This window comes from Nyctereutes procyonoides, unplaced genomic scaffold, assembly GCF_905146905.1.
Source record: "Nyctereutes procyonoides isolate TBG_1078 unplaced genomic scaffold, NYPRO_anot_genome, whole genome shotgun sequence".
Taxonomy (NCBI): domain Eukaryota; kingdom Metazoa; phylum Chordata; class Mammalia; order Carnivora; family Canidae; genus Nyctereutes; species Nyctereutes procyonoides.
In genome coordinates this window covers 6,841,255-6,863,468 of record NW_026575045.1, presented here as the reverse complement: position 1 = coordinate 6,863,468, position 22,214 = coordinate 6,841,255, and the positions used below count along the sequence as shown (strand labels likewise).

Genomic DNA, 22,214 nt, shown 5'->3' with positions numbered 1-22,214 from the left:
GGCAACCCCCAGTCTGTTCTCTGTATCTATGAGTTCGGGTTTGTTTTGTTTTGAGTCTTGTCTTGTTTAGATCCCACATTTAGGCAAGATCATACATACGTTGTATTTCTTTCTCTGTCTGACTTGTTTCACTTAGCATAATGCCCTCAAAGTTCATCCATGTTGTAGCAAATAGCAAGCTCTCCTTTTTTAAGGCTGAAAAACATTCTAATGTATATGTAGGTATACCACATCTTCATTCATTCATTGATAGACACTAGGGTAAAGATTTTTGAAAATGTTGGTAACTTGATGCATTTAAAGAAAACTGAAAACTTTCTGGCTCTAGCTGCCTAGGCTCTTTCAATTTTAGAAGCACAGCTACATCAAGTTGAATCATTACCATTATGATTCAGTTGTACACTCTTGGTGGCAAAGAGGGGGGTCTAACAGAACCAGCAGTGATGACCAGAGAATAACAGATTGGACACAGACCCATAATTCAATCAACTTCTGGAGCTTCTGAGCATAATTAGTAAGTGTAAGAGTCTCTTCCTAAAGAATTTTGTTAATCCAATTTATCCAGTCTGCTGTCTATCAAAATAATATCTATCTGAACACAGTTTCTACCCTACACTGAATTTAGGTCTATACTTCAAATAAAACAGTTTCTGAGCTATGAGTGAAACCATTTTTACTTCCTGAGAGTAGTTTTACTTACCAAAATCTCTCCTCCCCTGGACTAATGTCCTTCAGCCTAGTAAAAAGGGAATGAGGCTTGGGGATCATGCAAAGCTTGTTCTGAATTCTCACTGTGCCAAAAATCAGGACACAGTGAAAAATAAGTTATGGTTCCCAGGCTGAAGAAGATTGTGGCGGTGGCAGTGGCAGTAAGGGGGTGACACGTAGGAAAACCGTTCTGTCAGACCTGAGTTTCACTTTGTGGTTCCAGTCTTGCAGCTTGTATCTAATCGCCTCAGATCTCACAGAGCAGAGCTCACCCAGCCTCATGAACTCTGGGCTTCTTCCTTATGTCTGTAGTTTTTCTTCTACCTCCTTTTCAAGAAGGCTCCCTGCTAAGCAAAAAAGACCATGGAAATCACTCCTTGTTTGTGTTATGATGCTTGGGAACTTCTACCTAAATGACTACTTCCTAGAAAGCATCACTGTGCCCCACTGCTGCACCAGGTAACATGGGAATACCTAAACATACTGCATGCTGGTTCATCTTCTGTGGAATCCACTTTTATAATATCCTCTCAAACATAGAAAGAAACAGGAATGAGGAGCCCTCCTCTCTAGGCAGAGAACTGATTCCTGCTCAGAATTCTCTTCCACCTGATGATACCATGAAAGATCCATAAAGCCAATAAAAAATCCAGGATCAGTGGCCTAGAGAGGAGAACTTAAATTCGGGGTGGGGGGTGGAGTTTGGAATCTTGAAAAGATGGTGAACACGAGGACTAAAAACATTTTGACAACAAAATAGTAATTTTATAAAGAGCCTTCTAAATTATTTAGCATAGGTTAGCAATTATGGAGAAAACTTTGAGAAGGTCCACAAAGTAGTCAACTAGAAAACTGGAAAACTTTGAGAAGGTCCACAAAGTAGTCAACTAGAAAACTGGACAACATTTTCAATTTTTTTTAAAGGAGGTTTTAAATTAAATCTCAATCGCTTAACTGTAAGGGTGAAAGGAAATAGAATTTTTGAGTTTGTGATCACCCACTCTGCCCCAGGTTCTGCTTTTTCACTGGGGATACAATGTTGTGGCCCTGGGATAAAATAGAAGTAAGGTCCCTGCCGTCATGGGGACAGTAATCAAAAAGTCACAAAATAAATGTATAACTCCACCTTTGTGAGAAGGCCCATGAAAGAAAATCACAGGCATTATACGTAATAGGACCAATAATAGTGGGCTGGGGTGGGGCAAGGGTTGGGGGAGTTCCCTAAACTGTCTGGAACAAAATCACAGAAGGCACAGTAAAGCCTTCTAGAATAGCAAGGCATTATAAAAGATCAATAAGTAGGATTCTGACACTTCAGAATTTCAAATTATTTCAACAGACCCATTATAGTTGTAGTTCAGATAAGAGGAAAGGAGGAAGGCCAGAGGATCAGCCACAGCTCCAGTATCTTTCCTTTGGTGATGACACCAGAGACAAAGGCTGGTTTTCGGCTTAGCTGGTCTGTCCATCTAAAGCTGTACCAGATCCTACACTCATCAGACCAGAAGAGACAGATGAAGTATGGCTTATTAATTTACAACAGGAGTATGCCCTTCTAGTGCCTGGAATTCTCATTGCAACTAACTCTCAAGATACCTAGCAGGCCTCCGAAGCTGGGGCTTTCCTGATGAAGATGCCGATCTTATCTTGTACATGTTCATACTCCTTTATTTCACTTCCAGAAGATTATCTACTCTCAAAGTTCTTAGGGTGCTTCTCTGGCGCCTCAGTATACCAATCCCAGAAACTAGGCCGCATAGCAAATTAGCTTAGAAATCCCTTGCTCACTACAAATTGATGGTGTAAAGATTGTTTACAGTACTTAAAGAACTAAAGTCCTTAAAAGCACCCCAAAAACACTACTTAAAATACAAATAATTGACACACTAATACAAACCATTCTTATCTAGTTCTTAGACAGGCATTTGAATGAATGGAAGAAGGAACTAATGAACCAACAAGCAAAAGACTGAACTCACAGACAACTCTAGGGTCATGTATTTATTTGATATAGTAAAGAAATCTGTATTTTTTAAAAATTCCAGTGTAATTAACATACAATGTTACAATATAGTGATTCAACAATTCAACATTACTCAGTGTTCATTATAGTAATCATACTCTTAATATACTTCACCTATTTCACCCATCTCATCCACCTCCCCTCTGGTAACCATCTAGTTGTTTTCTGTGGTTAAAAGTTTGTCTTTTTGGTTTGTCTCTCTCTCTTTTTCATTTGTTCATTTGTTTCTTAAATTCCATTTAAATTATAAGTGAAATCATATGGTATTTGTCTTTGACTGGTTTATTTTGTGTAACATTATATACAAAGTAATGTTAGGTCCATCTATGTTGTTGCAAATGGCAAGATATAGTTCTTTTTCAGGACTGAATTATATATATACATATATATATATACATATATATCCCCCAATCTTCTTTATCCACTCACCTATCAAAGGGCACTTGGGCTGCTTCAGTAATTTGGCTATTGTAAATAATGCTGCATCATATATAGGGGTGTATATATCTCTTCAAAGTAGTGTTTCATATTCTTTGGGTAAATACCCAGTAGTGAACTTACTGGATCATAGGGTAGTTCTAATTTTAATTTTTTAAGGAACCTTCATACCATCTTCCACAGTGGCTGCATGAGTTCACATTCCCACCAACGGTGCGGGAGGGTTCTTTTCTCTACATATCCTCACCAAACTTGTTTCTTAAAGAAATCTATATTTTTAAAAGCAAATGGATAACATTCAGACATCCCAGTAGTTTAAACTCTCCATTCCCTCCCCTGCTTCAACACACTGACTCAAATTATTTATTATAATCAATAATTATATGATCCAAGGTACTTTTGATATTAAAGCTGGATACCATTAAAACCAGTTTTTTGTTTATTTGTTTGTTTGTTTTTGCAACTGGAGTTCATGAACCCTTCATACTATTTAAAGTATTGGGGGGCGTCTCTTTTCCTCTTCAAGTACTCTTTAATTTTATGCTTTCATTTTATTGGCAATTTTTAACGAGTTATTACAGGCATATTGTGCATCATCCAAATGACCATCTTTCAAATTTGGATTTGTGGTTACAACTGTGTGGTGTCAAGCCATATTACTTCAAACATTAAACACTAAAAAGAAAAGAATAGAGGTGATTTTAAAATGTAAGTGACACGTTCATACCATGTGGAAACCAAGTGAAGTCATGGTGCACTCCATACAAGTTTTTGCAATGGTTCAAATAGAGAATTTCACTGCACAGCATGCTATCCATTAGAGAATCAAACTTGATAGAATAAAAATGTATTCTTGTTGCTAGATTCACATTAAAAGCAACAATTTGATTTTGACAAAATCTGCCGTGAAATGCTGTTGATTTTAATTTTTACTGGTTCTCCAGTTTTATTTTTTGTTTAGCATGTAAATGAGTTTTAGTCTTACAGTTGTAAAGGAGCTATAAACACAAGTCTATCACATATTGTTTTCTATTTTTACATACTTAAGAAATATAATAAAAATTATTTAAGTAAGCATTGAAAGCCTTAGAGAGGTTTTTCTCTTGAAAGAGGTTCATATATTACTTTTGAGAAACATTATTTTAAACCAGCATTTTTTTTTCAATATTTCTGTCCTGTGAGTTTCCTTCTCCATTATTACATGAGCTACTTAGGCATTTTTTAGTCATTTATAAATTTTTTGTATGCTACATAAAAAGAAGAGAGTTCATAATAACTGTCATGTTTTAAATAAATATATTATTGAACTATATTTTGTGGCATTTATTTTAAGCCGATCTTTAATAATATTTACTACAGAGAAATATAAAAACAAAATATTTTTGTCTTATGTTGTAGACTTCTATTGCATGATTTCTTTAGAATCAATTATTAAGGAGGGGCACCTGGGTGGTGCAGTTGGGTAAGATTTCCACTCTTGGCTCCAGCTCAAGCTGTGATCTCATGGGTTGTGAGATCAAGCCCCACATTGGGCTCCCTGCTCAGTGTGGATTTTGCTTGAGATTCTCTCTGTCTCGTTGCCCCTCCCACTCATGCTCTCTTTCTCTGAAATAAACAAATAAATCTTTTTTTTTTAAGAATCAATTATTAAAGAAAAGCATCAACTGCATACAATAATATCAGAAATTGACACAAAATACTTTCACTTCTTAGTGCTTTTTAGTTCTTGTACTTTGTACTTAAAAACCAACTGGGGTTTCTAAAAAGAATTTGTTTTGTTTGTAATTAATGAGATAAGATGAAAAGAGTTTGAGGCTCTTATTTGTAAACACACCTCTACTATTGTTATACGTAGTGGTTGAATCCTTATTTCTAATAAATTAAAGGCCAACTGTTTTCTCTTTGCCCTCTGAGTTTTGTGTTCTAGAGTTACATATTAGTGCTACATAAGAATTTTCATTATAAGAGTATAACCTCTGCATGGGGTGAGCATCATCCTAAGTCATAGGTAGAAAAATTATCACAAATCTATTTCTCATTGATTTATTTTATTCAGGGCCATTTCTCTTCTATCTTAAAAAAAAAATCCCCAAAGTAAAAATAATAAAATAATAAAATAAAATAAAATAAAATAAAATAAAAACACAGAGAGAGGGACATCTGGGTGGCTCAGTGGTTGAGTGTTTGCCTTTGGCTCAGGTCATGATCCCGGGGCTCTTGGATGGAGTCCCACATGGGGATCTACACAGGGAGCCTGCTTTTCCCTCCACCTATGTCTCTGCTTCTCTCTCTGTGTCTCTCATGAATAAATAAATAAAATCTTAAACACACACACACACAAAACAGAGAGAGGCAAACCATAAGAGACTCTTGACTATAGGGAACAAACTGAGGGCCGCTGGAGGGGAGGTGGGTGGGGGGGATGGGGTGATTGTGTGATGGACATTAAGGAGAGCACATGATGGAATAAGCACTGGGTGTTATGTGCAACGGATGAATCACTAAATTCTACCTCTGAGACTAATAATACACTGTATGTTAACTAACTTGAATTTAATTTTAAAAGTATAAAAGAAAAAAGGGGAACAATCCCTACGTGAATAAGAATTAAAGCAACTCAAAGTTGTACAACAGTAAAAGTCATCCCTCTGATGGGGGTATTAAGCTAGAGAGAAAATGAGTTAAGTGCCTGCTCATCAGATGTGGGATGTCTATGAGCTCAGTATGCTCACTCAGCATACACTCATAGACTTAAACTCCCATTTTGAACTGCAAAAACACTTTTAAATCATTTTATTTTCCACTTTTTAAAAGGTAGAAACTGATACAGATTCTGTTACTTCCTTTACAATGCACCCACCTATAATACCAAGTGCCAGTTGAGAAATGCTGATTTAAGCCATTCAACACATCTCTTATCCTATTTCACTGAAGTCTTCATAAAGACTTACTTCCCTCTGATAATCTGCTCTAGTGTTTTAAAATCCTGATATTAAGGAAGTCTTTTACGGGCAAGTCACTTAACCTCTCAGGACCTTAGATTTCTCATTTATAAAATGAAGGGGTTTGGAAAGGTTCTCTTTAAAGTCCCTCTAGAATTAGAATGCTATGATTTTTGTATTATCTCAAGCTTTAGTTTTCATAACTGTGTAATATCAGAACAATGTTTTAAAACAAATTCAAACGAGAAATCCTTAATATATAAAGCACGTAAAAGTGAAGCTGAGACCACTCCAGGTCTGCAGAACACAATCCGAAAACCACTGATCTAAAGCTCTCTTTTCAAAATGCTTTCCTTTTTTCTTTGTCTCAGTGGAAAAGGAAAACATCTGGAAAGGATCCACCATATTAGTTTCCCTATATGTACACCAGAACATATGTATTAAGTCACCTGTCAGCTTTTCTTCTCCAGATTAAAAGGCCATTATAAGTCCCATTTCCCATCCCTTTAAAATACATTCCCCCTCTTTTTTTTAAACGAACCTTCTTTAGTCTCTGTAATTCTTTATTAAAATGTAAGGTTACAAACCAACCACAATCTCTGAGAAGAGCCAAGTGTAGAAAAAGGATTACTTCCAGCTCTATCATGTGATCTTCTTACTCCCAACACACTCCAAGTTGTTTCCTTTTTAATAATGACATTCCATGGTTGCCTCCCATTCAACCAACAGCTCAGTTGGGACCCACACTTGTTTTTTTTTTTTTGTTTTGTTTTGTTTTTTCTTTTTTCTGTTTTGTCTTTCTTTCTCTCTTTTTTTTCTTTTTCTTCTTCGTCTTTTTTCTTCTTCTTCTTCCTCTTCTTCTTTTTTTTTTTGCTAAACTTGTTATAGCTAGTCAAATAATATCCCACCTAATACTCATGTAATTTGTTATTGTCCTCATGGGCCCTTTGAAGTGTTTCCTATTGAATATAATTCTGTTTTTAATGGAGCATTTCCCTAATTAGTTAAGGTCACTGAAGTTCTCTTCTGCCTTCCAGCAGACTTCACCCAATTTCATAACCAATGTGAATGTTGCCTAGTTTATTGTTGGAGCTGTAGACTAATCAAATGTCAATTATCTAAAAAGAATCTACATGCGTATGTGTTATGGGATGAATTGCATCCCATGAAATTCATATGTTGAAGCCTTTTCCCCCAGTATCTCAGAATGTAACTATATTTGGATATATGGTCTTCAAAGAACTGACTGAAGTACAACTGGGCCATTTGCGTAGGTCCTAATCAAAGAGACAGCTGGGGCTTCAGCACAGAGATAAGTGGAGGAATGACCACGTATAGAGCAGCAAGAAGGTGATCATCTCCAAGCCGAGGAGAGAGGCCTCACATGAAAGCAAATCTACTGACACCTTGATCTTAAACTTCCAGCCTCCAGAACTCCAGAACTGTGAGCAAATAAATGTCCGTTGGTGAAACCACACAGTGTGTGTGGTGTTGTGTTACAGCATCTCAAGCAGACTAATACAAGCTATTCTATGCATGACATTGTACAGCTCCTTGGGGCTCACCAAGGAAGCTCTGCCATTACAGAGAAGGCTACAGGAGGGCAAAAACACACATGACTCAAGCCAGAACAAGTTATAAGGGAAGATCTGAGCAAAGTGCCCTGAAAGCAACAAGGAAGCCAGAATTTTTTCCATTGGGGGATTGAGGCTGGAAACAGGAGACATCACCTGAGCAGAATCTCCTTCAAAGATGGGGAAAATTCCAATAATGGGAGGCAAGGGAAGAGGGTGGCAATTGGGGACGGGGACAGAATTTTACGAGTATAAGCTACACTCATGCTACACCTGAGGATAAGGTCGGTGGTTTGTAAACCTGTCTAAACATCAGAACTAACTTTTCAAAAAAGAAGCTTTTCAAAAAATATAGATCGTCAGGCCCCACTCCTAATGTGCTGAATCAGGAGTTCTAGAGAGAATGTCCTAGAATCTTTTTTTTTTTTTAAGATTTTATTTATTTATTCATGAGAGACACAGAGAGAGAGAGAGGCAGAGAGGCAGAGACACAGGCAGAGGGAGAAGCAGGCTCCATGCAGGGAGCCTGATATGGGACTCGATCCCGGACTCCAGGACCACACCCTGGGCTGAAGGCAGCACTAAACCGCTGAGCTATCCAGGGATCCCCCCTAGAATCTTTAAACAACTTCTCGGGTAAGTTGTATCAACTTCTTCAAGTTTAAAGATCTCTTTTTATTTTTTTAAATTTTTAAAAAGATTTTATCTATTTATTTGACACAGAGAGCAAGCAAGCACAAGCAGGGGAGTGGCATGGAGAGGGAGAAGCAGTTTCCCCATGGAAGCAGGGAGCCCAATGCAAGGCTCAATCCCAGGACCCGGGATCATGACCTGAGCTGAAGGCAGACATTTAACTGATTGAGCCACTCAGGGGCCCCTAAGGATCCCTTTTAATCAAAACATCTGAGTGCCTGCTCCCTCTCCCCCGGTAACTAGTATATTTCTATTGAGTGAGAAAATACATAAAGACAGAAAAAACCTATTATGAATTTAGTGATGACTTCAAGTGAATTTGTATTTTATTACATAGAACCATATCTACAGGTTTAAAACTGATATGAATATCATTTTTACTGAAGCACATGCATGTAAGACATTATTTATTCAACTTGCAGAAATACAAGGTTGCATATAGGGGTTCCAAATCCTTATTAACCAGGAGTCCTCACCCTGACTCTAAAGTCCATCCATAGTCTCTGGATCAGGAACTATGGATCCAGTGACAGGTCCTAACCCAAATTATGCGACAGACCAATAAAATACTGGATTTTCTACCACAGACACTGCAAATGAGGGAGAACAGAAGTGGAAGAGGGAAAAGGCAGAAATAGGGACTGTCGCCACACCTCATGCTCAGATAGATGACCCTGCCTTATTACGGTGTTCACACGGATGGTGGAATAAGGTGACAGTAGCATTTTTCTCACCAGCTAAGAACTGGGGGAGGGGAGGGGAGATTAGAAATAATAAATAAGTGTAATAAAAAAGATATGTCTGTCTGTTTCTTCCTCTCCCCTTTTCCCTAATTGCTCTGAGAAGGTGGTCATTTACGTAAAGTACAAAATCTAGTACTAGACTCCACCTTCTCCCCCAGCCCCACCCCCACTCCACCAGCACATGTATAAACTCTTCCACAGAGGTCTTGGAGCTGGGTGGGTCCTTTAGTCACTTAAGACTTTCCTCGACTCAAGGTTTCCTGAAGCCCAAAGCTTACCTCAGAAAAGCTCTGCTTAAATCCAAAATTCACACCAATAGGGGCCTACTTCCATACCTCAATAGTCAGTGATCCCCAGATGAGCTGTCTTCCCAAAGAGATCACAGCGTGGCTCAAGTGCATGATAGGCCACAGGCAGACAATGGTACCCTGCTGGTACCCTGCTGTTCTTTCCACTAGATTCTTCTCCCTTCAGCCTTGAGAGTAACCTTCACTAGAAAATCTTCTCTGACATTCCCCCTCATAAATCCTTAATTTAGGGGGCACCTAGGTGACACAGTGGTTGAGCACCTGCCTTTGGCTCAGGTCATCACGACCTGAGTATGGAATCCCGTATTGGGCTCCCTACAGGGAGCCTACTTCTCCCTCTGCCTGTCTCTGCCTCTCTCTGTCTCTCATGAATAAATAAATAGAATCTTAAAAATAAAATCCTTCATTGGGACCCCTGGGTGGCTCAGCAGTTGGGTGGCTGCCTTCGGCTCAGGTCGTGATCTCAGGATCTGGGATTGAGTCCTTCACTGGGCTCCCTGAGAGGAGCCTGCTTCTTCCTCTGCCTGGGTCTCTGCCTCTCTCTCTGTGTGTGTGTGTGTGTGTCTCTCATGAATAAATAAATCTTAAAAAAAAAATCCTTCATTTAGTTTTCCTCAATATCTCTGATATATTTCCTTCCTTCCTTCCTTCCTTCCTTCCTTCCTTCCTTCCTTCCTTCCTTCCTTATCTATTTAGGAAAAGACTAATCATGCTAGGAGTTATTTTAGACACTGAATGAACAAACAGGCAAGGTCTTCACTCTTCTGGGGCTGCCGTTCTAGGAGGGGGAGAGACAGCAAAAAATTCAATATGCAGCACATCATGTGGGGACAAATGCTAAAAGGAAAAATGGAACAGTGTAAGAAAGCAAACGGGGATATTGCTGTTTGGGTAGGACGGTCAAAAAGACCTCACTGAGGTAGCGACTGGACAGAAACATGAAGGAATCAATGTAGGTTGGCAGTATATCTGGGAAGAGAGTTCCAGGAAGCATCTTCCCCCCCACCCCCCAATGGCAGGGGTCTTGTGTTATTCAATTCCTCCTCTACTGTTACAGGTTGAATTGGGTCACTCCAAAAAAAAGATATGCTGGAATCCAAACCCCCAGTACCTCTGAGTGTGACCTTATTTAGAGACAGGGTCTAAGTAGAAGTAATCGAGTTAAAGAGAGGTCACCAGGCTAGGCCCTAACCCAATATAACTGCTGTCCTTATAAAAAGGGAAATTTTATACAGAGATAGGCACATAGGAAAACACCAGGTGGAGATAAAGGCAGAGACGGGGTGACGCAGGTACGAGCAAAGGAACACCAAAGATGGCCAGCGAATGACCAACTCTGGGAGACAGAAATGGAGTAGGTTCTCCCTCAGAATCTACTCATAGCCCTCAGAACCACATAGCCCTCAGAACCAGCCCTACCCACACCCTGAAATTGGAATTCTAGCCTCCAGAACTGTGACAATAAATTCCTGTTCTTTAAGCCTCAGTGGTGTAAGCGAAGTTCGTAGCTGTCCATTGCTGTGAAGGTCACACGTAGACCACTGCCTTGCCTCGTTCAGAGGATAAACCCCTGTTTACATGGGCCTCTGGGTACTCCTAGATGACTATAACCACCCCTTAACCGGATACCTTGCTTCCAGGCTTACTTTCCAATCCATTCTACACAGTTCTGTTCTGATCTCTCTAAAATGAAAATGTGATCATCGCTCTGGTCCACAAACCTTCACCTGCTTCTCTTTGTAGGATACAATCCAAGTTTCTCACCTCGGGAACCAAAGACAACATGGTCCGGCCGGATTTGCCTCTCCAACCTTGCTTCTCTTATCTCTGCCCCCTGCTCTGGTGGCCTAACTTGGACTGGGGCCTCAGTTTAGTTACCACCTACACAAGGAAGCCTCCAGAAGGCCCCTAAGGCAGGTTAGATTGTCCCTCCTGTGTATTTTCAGAAGTCTGTGTGTGGAATGCTCTTGTTGCATTCATTACAGTGGCCCAAGGCCTGTTTGTCCATCTCCTCTTTTTGAACATGAGTTCCTTTATTGGTTGTTTCTCTAGGCACTAGGAAAGTGCCTGGCTCTTGGGAAACATTCACTGGACAGATGAATAAATGAACAGAACATGCCGTGTTTTAACCAGCTGGTCCCAGAACTAAATTTTTTTTTCCCTTTAAGGAGGTGGGGGATGGGGAGGTGACCTTTCCAGTGATTTCCCAATAGCATGTGGAACCAGTGGAGTTGGATGGAACTGCACCTTTCCTTAATGGTTGCAAGAAAAATTTAGATTAGACACTCAAGAGCTGGTCCTTGTGTCGCAAGACACTGCAGTAGAAGGAAGGGAAGTAAACAATCCCTCCGAGTCTAAGGTTGACCAGTATTTTGGAGCTTATTTTTTGATAGGCAGTGTGGCACTTTGAAGTTCATTCCCAGGCTCTGATTCTGTAACTTCAAGTCCCTGACCTACAGGTAAAAGCGGTGGGTGGACAGGAGAGGAGGGGATTACTGCAACCAACAGTGCAATGTGTCCTGTGCACAAGTCTCCAAAAAGTAAATATTTTCGAGGTTTAAAAATTATTGCACCCACACACATAACAAAAGAAATAATTGCACACACACAGTTATAAGTGCTGAAGAGCTGGGAAAAAAGAAAGAGAGGAAGACATGAACAATGTTTAAATACAGATATATTAAACATAGTATATTTGCATATTAGGCATATATCTCTACATAATCTAACTAGAGGAAGACAGAGGGGCAAGAGGTTAACGGGAATCAGGATTCGCTCTCTTTTGCAAAATTCCTGCAAGGGTAAATGGATCAGAATTTCCAGTCCTCAAAAACTAGGGCCTAAAAAAGTCTTGTGAGCACGAAGGGAGAACTGGAGGAGTGGAGGGCGAGGGCGGGGGACTAGCTCTTCGCAGCAGGAAGTCTTCAATGGCTATCGAGTTATGAAGAAACAACTCTGAACAGAAGTCCTTATTCGGAGCGCTAAACTCGCTTTTAACCACATAAAGAGCAATATAAAAGCTCGGAGCAGCCTCACCACGGTGTTGGGGAAACAGCTCGGCTTCCCCAAGTGAGAAAGCAGGAGAGCTCCGACAGGGTAGGAGCCCAGGCCGGTGTGAGGCGTTTTATTTGCAAGTCAACGAGCCAAATGGACGACCGGGCTGCTGGTGCCGCGTCCCGGGAAGCAAGGTTACGGCGACCGCCTATTGCCCCACTGAACAATTTCCCTGAAAAGGGAAGAGTCCCGGCAGTGCGTGTGCGCGCGGTGCCATACGGGACGTGCAGCTACGTGCCCACCTCCAGAACGACTTTATTTACAAAGCGATTACCGTGTTATCTATTTGTTTTCCTTTTCCAGCAACAGCAGCTTTACTCAGCCCTCGAATTTCTTAATTACAAACCCGTTCGCTTCTAAATCGACCCCGAATCGTCAGGCAGAGCCCGGAGGGAGGCTGTGCAAGTTTGCACACACCCCCACCCCCCGGATCAAGGGCAACAGCAGAAGCAAGAAACTGTGTATGTGCAAAAAGGTGGATCTGGGGACGAGGATCGCTGAGTTTGTTTACAGAGCAGAGACGCCTCAGCTCGGATGCCAAAGCTACCAAGAGCTGCAAACGCAAACTTAGCAGAAGCACACGTACCCCGGGAGCGGCGAGCGGGCCCGAAAGCGCGGACCGGACTCCCAGGCGCGGGAGCCGAGGCGGCCGGGCCCGCGAACGCGCTCCGTCCACCTGCAGCCGCTGCCGCTCCCCGCCCCCAGCTCCTGCCCTTGAAAGGAGTTGGGGGGAAAAATGCGTCTACACGCAGAAGTATCTAGATCAGGTTTACCTAGTGCCCCTGTAAAAGCACAAAGGCGCAGCCCGGGAAAGTGCGTTCCGGGAAGGGGCATTATGTGTCCGGGGATTTAAAACCCCACTCGGAAAAACACAGCCATTCTTTGCAACCCGGGAGCGTGTGTGTGTGTGTGTGGGGGGGGGGGTGTTGCAAAGCCGGGGAGGCAGAAGGGCACTGTGGAGGAGAGGGGCGCTGGGCGAACCCCCCTTTCCCCGGAGAAGGCGCCTCAGATCGATCGCCAGGAGAGCCGAGCGGGAGAGCTGGGGGCGGGGGAGCCGACCAGCGGGGAGCGGTGCGGTCTTCCTCGCTCCTCGCAGGGCAGGCGCTGCGCCGGGGCTGGGGGGCGACCAGGGGCACTTCCTCCCTGCCCCGGGGGCAGCCGTGCCGCCCCCCCACCCCGCCCCCCCCCCCCGTTCGTGCGGCGGGAAGAAAGCACAGCCCCGCGGCAGCGAGGCGGCGCCCGGGCCCGCAGCCTCTGCGCACGTGCCTCCGGCCGCGGGGACGCGGCTCGCCCACCCGGTCCGGCGTGCCCGGGGCTCCGCAGTCCGCGTTTTGCCGCCGCCCGCCCGGGAGGCTCTCGCTCCGCCCTTCCTGAAACCCTTATATTAACTGTGGCCAAAGCCCGAAGAAACACAGCTCATTGTTGGCAGCTGCCGGGCGGCCTCGCCGAGCTGTGGGGGCAGCAGAGGGGAAATAAAAGGGGACGGCTCCGATTCCGCCCCAGCGGCCACTGCCGGACCTCGGTGCCGCCGTCGCGACCGCGAGCGCCCTGCACGCCGGGAAGGCCCCCTCTATGTGCTGCTGAGCCGGTCCTGGACCCGACGATCCCGCCCTCGGTCTTCGGAGCAGAAATCGCAAAGACGGAAGGTAAGCGCGGCGGGCGAAGCCGGCTGGGGCGCCTGCCAGCCGCGTCCTCCGAGGGCTGGGTTTGCCCGGAGGAAGAGCGCGAGGCGGAGCTGGGGAATAACAACAGGATGTGCAACAACAGGATGAGGAGGGCTGATTTAGTGCCCGAAGTTCGCGGCGGGGCTACGGGGCACTTCCTTTACGGGGCGACTCCGCGGAGCGGAGGGGGGTGTGGGCTCGGGTCCGCCCGCCCGCCCGGTCGCCGGGGAAGGGGCTGCTTGCTCGGCGCCCGGCTCCGTGGTGGGAGGCAGGTCCCCCGCCGCGGCGGGCCGGGTCCCGGGGAGAGCGAGGGGTTGCGCGGCCGACGAGCGTGCGGGGAGCCTGGGGGGCAGGGGCGAGGAAGAGAGGGGTGCGCCGTGGTGGGCGGCACGTGCGGCGCGGGTCCTAACCAGCCGCTGCCCTCTTCACCTCCAGGACTGGAAATGGCAGACCATATGATGGCCATGAACCACGGGCGCTTCCCCGACGGCACCAACGGGCTGCACCACCACCCCGCCCACCGCATGGGCATGGGGCAGTTCCCGAGCCCCCATCACCACCAGCAGCAGCAGCCCCAGCACGCCTTCAACGCCCTGATGGGCGAGCACATACACTACGGCGCGGGCAGCATGAACGCCACGGGCGGCATCAGGCATGCGATGGGGCCGGGGACTGTGAACGGAGGGCACCCCCCGAGCGCGCTGGCCCCCGCGGCCCGGTTCAGCAACTCGCAGTTCATGGGCCCCCCGGTGGCCAGCCAGGGAGGCTCCCTGCCGGCCAGCATGCAGCTGCAGAAGCTCAACAACCAGTATTTCAACCATCACCCCTACCCCCACAACCACTACATGCCGGATTTGCACCCTGCTGCAGGCCACCAGATGAACGGGACAAACCAGCACTTCCGAGATTGCAACCCCAAGCACAGCGGCGGCAGCAGCACCCCCGGCGGCTCGGGCGGCAGCAGCACCCCCGGCGGCTCCGGCGGCACCTCGGGCGGCGGCGCGGGCAGCGGCGGCAGCGGCGGCGGCAGCGGCGGCGGCAGCGGCGGCGGCAACATGCCCGCCTCGGTGGCCCACGTCCCTGCTGCAATGCTGCCGCCCAATGTCATAGACACTGATTTCATCGACGAGGAAGTGCTTATGTCCTTAGTGATAGAAATGGGTTTGGACCGCATCAAGGAGCTGCCCGAACTCTGGCTGGGGCAGAACGAGTTTGATTTTATGACGGACTTCGTGTGCAAACAGCAGCCCAGCAGAGTAAGCTGTTGACTTGATCGAAACCCCGGCGAGAAGAAATCAAACACCCCCACCCCCACCCCACCCCCAACTTCGGTGTGAATTAAAAAAAAAAAAAAACATTCCCTTAGACACAGTATCTCGCTTTTCAGATCTTGAAAGGGGGGAGTACCGGGGGGTGGGGGGGGGGTGGGGTGGGGAGGGAGGGAGGGGCGGGGGGGGGGTGGGGGGAAGGTGGGGGGGGGGGGGCGGGGGGGGGGGGGGGGGGGGGGGGGGGGGGGGGGGGGGGGGTTGGGGGGGGGGGGGGGTGGGGGGGGGGGGGGGGGGGGGGGGGGGGGGGGGGGGGGGGGGGGGGGTGGGGGGGAGGGGGGGGGGGGGGAGGGGGGGGGGGGGGGGGGGGGGGGGGGGTATGGGGAGGGGGGGGGGGGTGGGAGGGGGGTAAGGGTATGGGATAAAGAAAGTTGGGTGGGTTTGTGTAGTGAGTTAGGGGGGAGGGGTGGGGGGGTGGGGGGGGGTAGTAATGTGGAAAGAATGGGGGGGGTTAAGGGTTGGTGGGGGGGGTTATTAGGATTTAGAGGTTGAGGTGGGGTTGGGGGATTTGTAGTTAGGATGGATTGGGTAGTGGGTTTGTTTTTGGGGAAGGTTTGGTTGATGGTAGTTGATGGGATTGTGTAGGATAGGGGATTAAGAGAAATGGGGGGAGGGGGGGGGGGGGAGATGTGGTGTGGTGTGTGTGTGTTGGGTGTAGTATTGGGGGGGGGTTGTGAGTTTAGGTTTGGTTTATTGGGGGATTAAGAGGTGATTTTTGGATGTAGGGATGGATTGGAGGAAAAGAAAAAAAGTGGTATTATTGTTGTGGTTGGAGAATTGTGATATGGGGTGGGGTGGGGGTGGAGTTGGGATTTTGTAGTGGTGGGGGGTGGGGGGGTTAGAGTGTGTTGTGGATGTATTTTTTTGTTAGTAGGGGTTAGGGGGTTTGGGGTATGGTGGTTGTTACAAAACATTTTTTTGAAAAAATACTTGTTAATTTATTCTATTTTAATTTGCCAATGTCAATAAAAAGTTAAGAAATACTTGTTTTCTAGAAGTCATTTGGGGGGTGGTTGTTCCTTTTGGTGGCTTTTTTTTTTTTCCCTCCTCTTTAAGTTGAACACTTTATTGATGAGAGTAAGCATTCCAAAGGATAAATTACAGGACACTAAAACAGGTCATGATGAGCTTAAGTGGAGAGCAGGATTTAACATAATTGGCATATTGTTATCATTGTAACATGCCTCTTGGTGTGGTTTAATCAGAAGCTACAAAGTTGTCAAAGAGCATTTTTTTTTCTTAATTGCCATCATATTCGAGTGTACTCCAGAGTTAGAAAGGTCTGTAACACCAAATATATTTTTTTCACAGCCTGGGAGGGGGGAAAACCAAGTGTTTCTTGTTATACCTGATTCAACTACACAAATGAAGGGAGATCGGGAATAATATACTGGGAGATTGATGAGGATGGCATTGGACATAAATCTACCTTTATCTCTAGTGACGAATTTTATTTCTCAGCAAAAGTCCTAAGGAGAGGCACACATTTTCTAGCTTAATCTCTGAAATAGCTTCTGACTGGTTTATAGTCCTAAGAGGAAGAGGGGGCCAGAATTCCACCTTGAGGCTTTCTATTTTGTTCTATAATATTTAAAATTTACACAGGGAGGTTGATTCAAAGGTCAAATTACAGTCTTCACAAGATGTTCCCTCTCAAGCATGCCCTATTTTCCAGAATTCCTGAGCCTTTTCTGTTACAGGAAAGGGGTGCAAAGGACATAGGGATAAGATTGTTTTAATTTTACCTGAACGTGTTATCAAGAAGACATAATTATGGCTAAGTAGGTGTCGAGTTTTGCCTTATATAATCAAGTAAAAGAAAAAGTATTGTTAACGTCTCAAGTTATCCCAGTTTGAAGATGGAGTTTTGTTTTCCCTTTCATGTTTTCCTTAGCTTGTAGGAGCAATACATCTACATTCAAGAAAATATTCAGTCTTTTATATTTGACCCACTGGAGAAGTAAAGAAATAGAGGTTGAGGGAAATCACACTAATACTTTAAAAGAGCATTTCATTTAGACTCTTAGATTCTAATCTTAAATCCCATATTTCATAATAAAAAAAGAAATCAGAGAAGGAAACACAGAAGTGTTAAATTACAGTGAGTCTGGCGTAAAGGCTGATTTCAGTATAATTCAGATCACCTACACTGTGATTCTATTTCCAAGGCAAGCCATTAAAATTAAGATGCACACTCCACTGGGCTTTTTATACCTCTATAATTGACACTTCCTTATTCAAAATTATGTTCTAAATAAATAATTTCTCTGAAAACAAAATCCTTTCAAACTCTTCACCCCATTTTTAAAAACCCATCCAGATTTCCCACATTAATAGTTCAAGCTGAAGTTTTCTTCAGCTAAAATATGTCAATACTAAATCTGCAATCAGCAGTAAATCTTTCTGGCTAAGCATTTTCACAGTAAGTTTTTCTTTCCTCCCCCCCCCCAGAGGCTCAAGTGAAAAAATATGTTTGCATACATATTAATACAGCAATTGTTCTTTTTCACTTGTGCCAGGAAAAAAAGGAAAGCTTTTGGAGGCATTGGTTTTTTTGTTTTTGTTTTTGTTTTTTTGCATAAAGAAAGACGCAGAAGAATAGTCTTGCCACCACCCTTCACCATTTATTCTGCCAGGAAATAAGCCACAACACCTGCTCTGTCACTAAATTCCTCCTGCTGCTCTAACACCGGAACACGTATGTGGAGATGCAGAGCCCAAGGAACTATTATTAGATCCTGAGCCCATCTCTACCAGAACAGAGGACTCAAACAGAGGAGCTGGTTTAAAAGCACAATTTCTCCTCAGTGCAAATACAAGCCTCCCCCCCCCCATTCATTTGAATGATCTCTATTTCATTAAAACTCTCTCTTGATCAACAATTGAGCAGATCCTATGTGATAGCTGCAGGTCTCTTAAGCAGAGGAAAAATAACTCCTTGTTTGAACAACCTGATTAATGAAACCTGTACAGTGACCTAGATCACCGGGCTACTGGCGGACATTTGCAAAACCTTTTGTGGTCTTGCTTCCTACTAAGTTGCTTATAGCATATGGGGAAATTTAACCTCTGTACCTTGGCTGTTTTTCAAAAAGTTCTAATATGGTACAAGAGAGCTTCTGTTCTTTAAGCTTTGCACACAAATAGACACTCCACGCTTGATTTTTCGAGATGAGATCAATGATAAGCAAGAACATCATAGAACATGTCAGAAAAATAACACATTGATAAAAACCTGTCCCTCTGCCTTGTGGCTGCTAAAATCCTGGGGCCGGGTTTTTGCTGGAGCTGATAAAGCCGTTACAACTATGGATGGGTCTTTGAAGGACAGTTACCTAATCACCACTGTTTATGGGGTGCTAGGCTAGAGCACTAGTACCAGAAGGCTGACATCTATTGTGAAGTTTATGGTCTCCGTGACTTTTACTACTGTAAATGCCTGGGATAGCTATAAATTGATGTCAACATTAAAGGCCAGATCCTTTAGAGCAAAATATTAATCCACTAATCTATTATGGGTGGCCGGCTTTGAAATATAAACTTTGTAGTCCCAGACTATTAGGTGTTTTCGCCCCCTTGTGGAATTTATTTAGAAGGTCAAAGGAAAACCATTTGCTCAAGAGGGGTTTTTTGTTGCTCTATTTGTTTGTTTACCATTTCGGAATGCTTCATTTTCTTTCTTGAAGCAAACAGCACATATCTGAGCAACAAATTTTTTTTTAGCAAAGAAGAATCCTAAGTAAACTCCCTTTATGAAAATAAGAGGCTTTTACTTAACTTACAATGAAATGTACATAATTGAGATTTGCCTCACATTTCAAAATATGCACTGGTTAAGGAATTTTCTTTTATAAAAGCATAGTGAGCAGTGCTTTAGCCTGTCAGCTGAAGCTGATACTCTGCACCCTCACAACAGAACTGTTGATTTGGGACAAGTGCAAATAATAATGGGTCTGATGGTAAGGGTTTGGAAAGGTGGAGAGAGCCATATCTAGGAATGCAGAATGCAGTTATCTGTGTTGGAATGTGACCAAGCCACAGGCTCTAATCTTGTGAAAGGGCCACAGGATGTTTAATGAGAATGAGTGTTGCTGTCTAATTGATTCAGTAAAATTTACTTTAAAATAAGCTTGGCAGATAACATTGTCTCCAAAAAATAAATAAATTTAGAATTCAAGGAATTTAGGACCCAAGCCATTGGCAATTTTCTCCTCTCCAACCGTATTGTTTTGTTAGCACAAAAGAGGTATTACACAGCTTCAGAGATGGTATTTATCATTTTGGTACTGTACCACTATCATCAGAATCAGAGCTCCCAGGCAGGTTGAAGCAAGAGAACAATAGGTAGCACACCAAGTGACTTAGCCAATGAACCCCTATTATCATGTGTTCTGTTTGTCTTTTCCCCCCAGAATAGAAGAAACAATGGCAATGTCAGAATTTTAATTGCCATGGACTGGCTTAAATTACTTGACCTATTTTTATCCAGCTAGGAGAGAAATGATTCTGTTTTGTCTGGTAGCAAAACTTATAATTTAAATTGGAAAAAGAAATATAAGGATATTTCTCTATCAAATGCTTGTACTGTTCATGAATAGTTGTAGTTTGCTGTATAGTAAATAAGATTCACATATATTTTTGAAAGATTGTAAGGCATCTGAAATAAAGACATTTTCCCCCTCACTGGAGAACTTAAATTCACAAGGAATGCTAAATAATGAACTGAAAATATTCTAAGAGTTGCTGGTGTGATTTTCCAGAGTATTTTGCTATGGGTGAACGTAATAAAAGAAAAGCTAAGAGCAATCGGGGTTGCTACTGAGTTGGAACTGAATCCATGTTGGTCCTTGGGAAAGAGTATCAACCAACACCTTCCATGCGATCTAGGAAGAGATGATGGTTTCTTTAGTGCCTGGATCCTTATCAGCTACTTCTTTCCCCCAGATGAGCATTAACCGTTGTCAGAGACAGCCCCAGGAGCCGGTGGGTGGTGCTTTTTGAGAATTCTGCTCGGTTAAACCAAGACACACAGAGTGAACTAAAGCAGACACAAGGCAAACGATGAGTAGTATTATGGCTTTATATGTTGTTGGTTTTCATTAGGCTGAACTAATCTGAAAGATTAGTGAGGCAGGGAACAACGTGGGTGAGAACAGTGGTTCACAGGATTCCTGGAACTTTCCCGCGGTCTCACCAATGTGCACATTTTAGGCTGCTGAACAAAGCCGACAAGGGATTCTGACTCCAAAGGAGCCTGTGGCAAGGGTAGGTTAGTGCGGTAAGCCTTGCAGGAGATATGCAAATAGGCGAGTGGCTTTTGAAAAGTTAATAGTGCTAGAGAATCCTGCTGGTCTATTCTAGAAAGCTGGGTGGGGAGCAAGAATTAGGCTTGAGTAAAAGTCAAACAGGCACAATACCAGAAAAAAAGTTGTCAGAGGTCAGCCAACTCTAGGGTGTGATATTATTTTATGAACACTTGTAGGGGACTGGATGCTAGAGTAGAGGAAATGTGATCAGGGCTATTGGAGCCTTTTCTTTTTGTGTCTCCCTAGGGACTGATAGAAAATTCAGCCTTGTAGGTTCTTTAACTAGCTGGATCACAGAACTTTAAAATTTCTGGTAACCCACCCTTTTTTGTTGTTGTTCCCCCTTTGCTTCATGACAATATCTTCATGCTGGCAAACACATAGCACTCAAGTTGTACATAAAAATCTTTAGGTCACCTTGTAAACATTGCCCCATTACATTGATTTTGAATAACTATTGAAAGGAAGATCCTGGATGCAAAATGGTGGCTAGTTCCATATTTCTTCTCTTTATCATATGTGTTTAGCAAATATATGGACAATGGAGCCAGTAGGTCAAAAGTGATTGAACTGCTATGCCCCTAATATGAACCTAAAATAAATATCCAAATGTTTCTTAGATCCCTGTCTGCCACCATGCTTTAAGGCAAAGATTCTCAGCTAGGTGGGGCCACCCCTCTAGGAGGCAGATCAGAATGGGGAGAAGGTATAGGGAGTAACTTGAAAAAACAGATCCCACACTATTATGTATTTGGAAACATGTTTAAATACATATTATTTCAGTAGGACTTTAAAAAAAAAGATTGATTTATTTATTCATGAGAGACACAGCGAGAGAGATTCAGAGACATAGGCAGAGGGAGAAGCAGGCTTCATGGAGAAGCAGGCTCCATGCAGGCATCCCAAAGTGGGACTCATCCCAGATCCCAGGGTCATGACCTGAGCTGAAGGCAGAAGCTCAACCACTGAGCCACCCAGGTATCCCAGTAGGACTTTTTAAAAACTTTCTCCACCGATGGGGCATAGACTTTAAAATGGTGAGAAACACTGTTTAGGCTACATGATTTTTACCAAATCGGAGAAATTCACCCTTCAGCGAGCACTACTTAACAAATCATTTTGTTAACTGAGTTTCCCATGACTGAGCTGACTTTGCTGAACATCTACTATGTGATAGGCATGGCGGTAGGCACTTTATATGCAGAGTTTTATTTAATTCTCACAATATTCCTGCAAGGTTCACGTCACTATTCCAATATTAGATAAGGAAACTGTTTTTTACAGAGGAAGTAAATTACTCAAGGCCAATACAGCTGGCAGTCCAGAGTGGTTTTCCAGATCTTGCTTCTAGTACATAACACTACCGTTGTAAACCAAATTCCTCTTATTCTTGGATGTCACAACTGGAAGCTCATCAGTCAATTTAATAATGTGCT

General features: G+C 43.8%; 1 protein-coding gene and 1 long non-coding RNA gene across 2 annotated transcripts in view; one reads left to right on the top strand and one right to left on the bottom strand.

The window, feature by feature from the left end:
- The window catches only part of LOC129509279 (uncharacterized), a 92,265-nt gene that overhangs the window by 25,914 nt on the left and 44,137 nt on the right, over window positions 1–22,214 (bottom strand). The window lies entirely within an intron of this gene.
- CITED2 (Cbp/p300 interacting transactivator with Glu/Asp rich carboxy-terminal domain 2) lies at window positions 13,891–15,546 on the top strand. Its single transcript, XM_055324713.1, has 2 exons — window positions 13,891–14,129; window positions 14,583–15,546. Exon 2 carries the CDS (start codon window positions 14,591–14,593, stop codon window positions 15,413–15,415), a length of 825 nt encoding a protein of 274 aa, XP_055180688.1. The 5' UTR covers window positions 13,891–14,129; window positions 14,583–14,590; the 3' UTR covers window positions 15,416–15,546.